The 1,507-nt window shown below is 46.4% G+C and overlaps 1 protein-coding gene across 16 annotated transcripts in view; it reads left to right on the top strand.

Moving 5' to 3' along the window:
* Positions 1 to 1,507, top strand: part of SMPD4 (sphingomyelin phosphodiesterase 4) — a 27,567-nt gene that overhangs the window by 11,756 nt on the left and 14,304 nt on the right. For all 16 annotated transcript variants that reach the window (XM_017520868.2, XM_017520869.2, XM_017520867.2 and 13 more), the window contains one exon: positions 971 to 1,103. In XM_017520868.2, the coding sequence (XP_017376357.1) occupies positions 971 to 1,103 (133 nt within the window). The remainder of the gene's footprint in view (positions 1 to 970; positions 1,104 to 1,507) is intronic.

Consider the following 1,507-nt stretch of genomic DNA (forward strand, 5'->3'; position numbering starts at 1 on the left):
GAGGTTGCTGTGAGCTGTGATTGCATCATTGCACTCCATCCTGGGCAACAGAATAAGATCCTGTCTCAAAAAAAAACAAGAATTTACTAGGAAGATGTATGAAGACTGTGTGATTACCACTAGTGTTAAAATCCACTGTTGATTCTCCCTGTTTTTCAAATTGATTTTATTATTTTTTGAGACAGGGTTTTGTTCTCTCACGCCAGGCTGGAGTACAGTGGTGCAATCTCTGCTCATAGCAGCCTCAATCTCCTGGGCTCAAGCAATCCTCCCATCTCAGCCCCCCAAGTATCTGGTACCACAAGCAGGCATTACTACACTTAGCTAACTTTTATAGAGACAGGGTTTTGCCATATTGCCCAGGCTGGAAATTTCCTGTTTCTTTTAGAAACAGGGTCTCACTCTGTCACCCCAGGCTGGAGTGCAGTTGCAGAATCGTACGTCATTGTTGCCTCAACTGGCCCCAGCCATTCTCCCTCCTCAGCCTTCTAAGTAGCTAGGACTACAGGCACATGCCACCATGCCCAGCTATTTTATGTTTTAATATTTTTGTAGAGACGGAGTCTCACTTTGTTGCTTAGGTTGGTCTCAAATGCCTGGCCTCAAGAAATCCTCCAGCCTTGGTTTCCCAAAGTGCTGGGATTACAGGTGTAAGCCCCCATGCCTGATGACCTCACTGTTGATTCTTGACCAAATCAGTTATTAATAGGACAGTGGCCAAATGGTGGTTCTCTAACTTCATCCCTCCTTCATTGATTAGTGAGTCAGTGGTCATTCTGTGGTAAGGAAGACTTTTCTCTTTGCTGTTTATTCAGATATATTAGTGTGGATCAGGGGTGGTGAGGGGTAGGCATTGTGCTATTGAACAAGTTGTAATCTATTCCTGCTGTCATTGATTTTGATATCCAGATTGCCCCTGGCTGGGCCAGCGGGACCCCCTAACTCGGGCGTGTTTCCGTGTCTCCCTCAGGACACCAGCCATGCCCTTTGCTTCCTATGGCCTCCACCATACTAGCCTCCTGAAGCGACACATCTCTCATCAGACGTCTGTGAATGCAGACCCAGCCTCCCATGAAATCTGGAGATCAGAAACTCTGCTCCAGGTGAGAGTTGAGATGGTCAAAAGAAACTGTTTAACCAGCTGGCTCACGCCTGTAATCCCAGCACTTTGGGAGGCTGAGGTGGGCAGATCACCTAAGGTCAGGAGTTTGACACCAGCCTGGCCAACATGGTGAAACCCCATCTCCACTAAAAATACAAAAACTAGCCCTGCATGGTGGCGCATGCCTGTAGTACCAGCTACTTGGGAGGCTGAGGCAGGAGAATCACTTGAACCCGGGAGGCAGAGGCTGCAGTGAGCTGAGATCGTGCCATTGCACTCCAGCCTGGGTGACAGAACTAGACTCCATCTCAAAAAAAAAAAAAAAAAAAAAAAAAAGAAAAAAAAAAAAAAAAAAAAAAAAAAAAAAAAAAATTGGCATGGTGGCGTGCACCTGAAGTCCCAGAT

Source organism: Cebus imitator, unplaced genomic scaffold (assembly GCF_001604975.1).
Source record: "Cebus imitator isolate Cc_AM_T3 unplaced genomic scaffold, Cebus_imitator-1.0 Scaffold895, whole genome shotgun sequence".
Classification (NCBI taxonomy): domain Eukaryota; kingdom Metazoa; phylum Chordata; class Mammalia; order Primates; family Cebidae; genus Cebus; species Cebus imitator.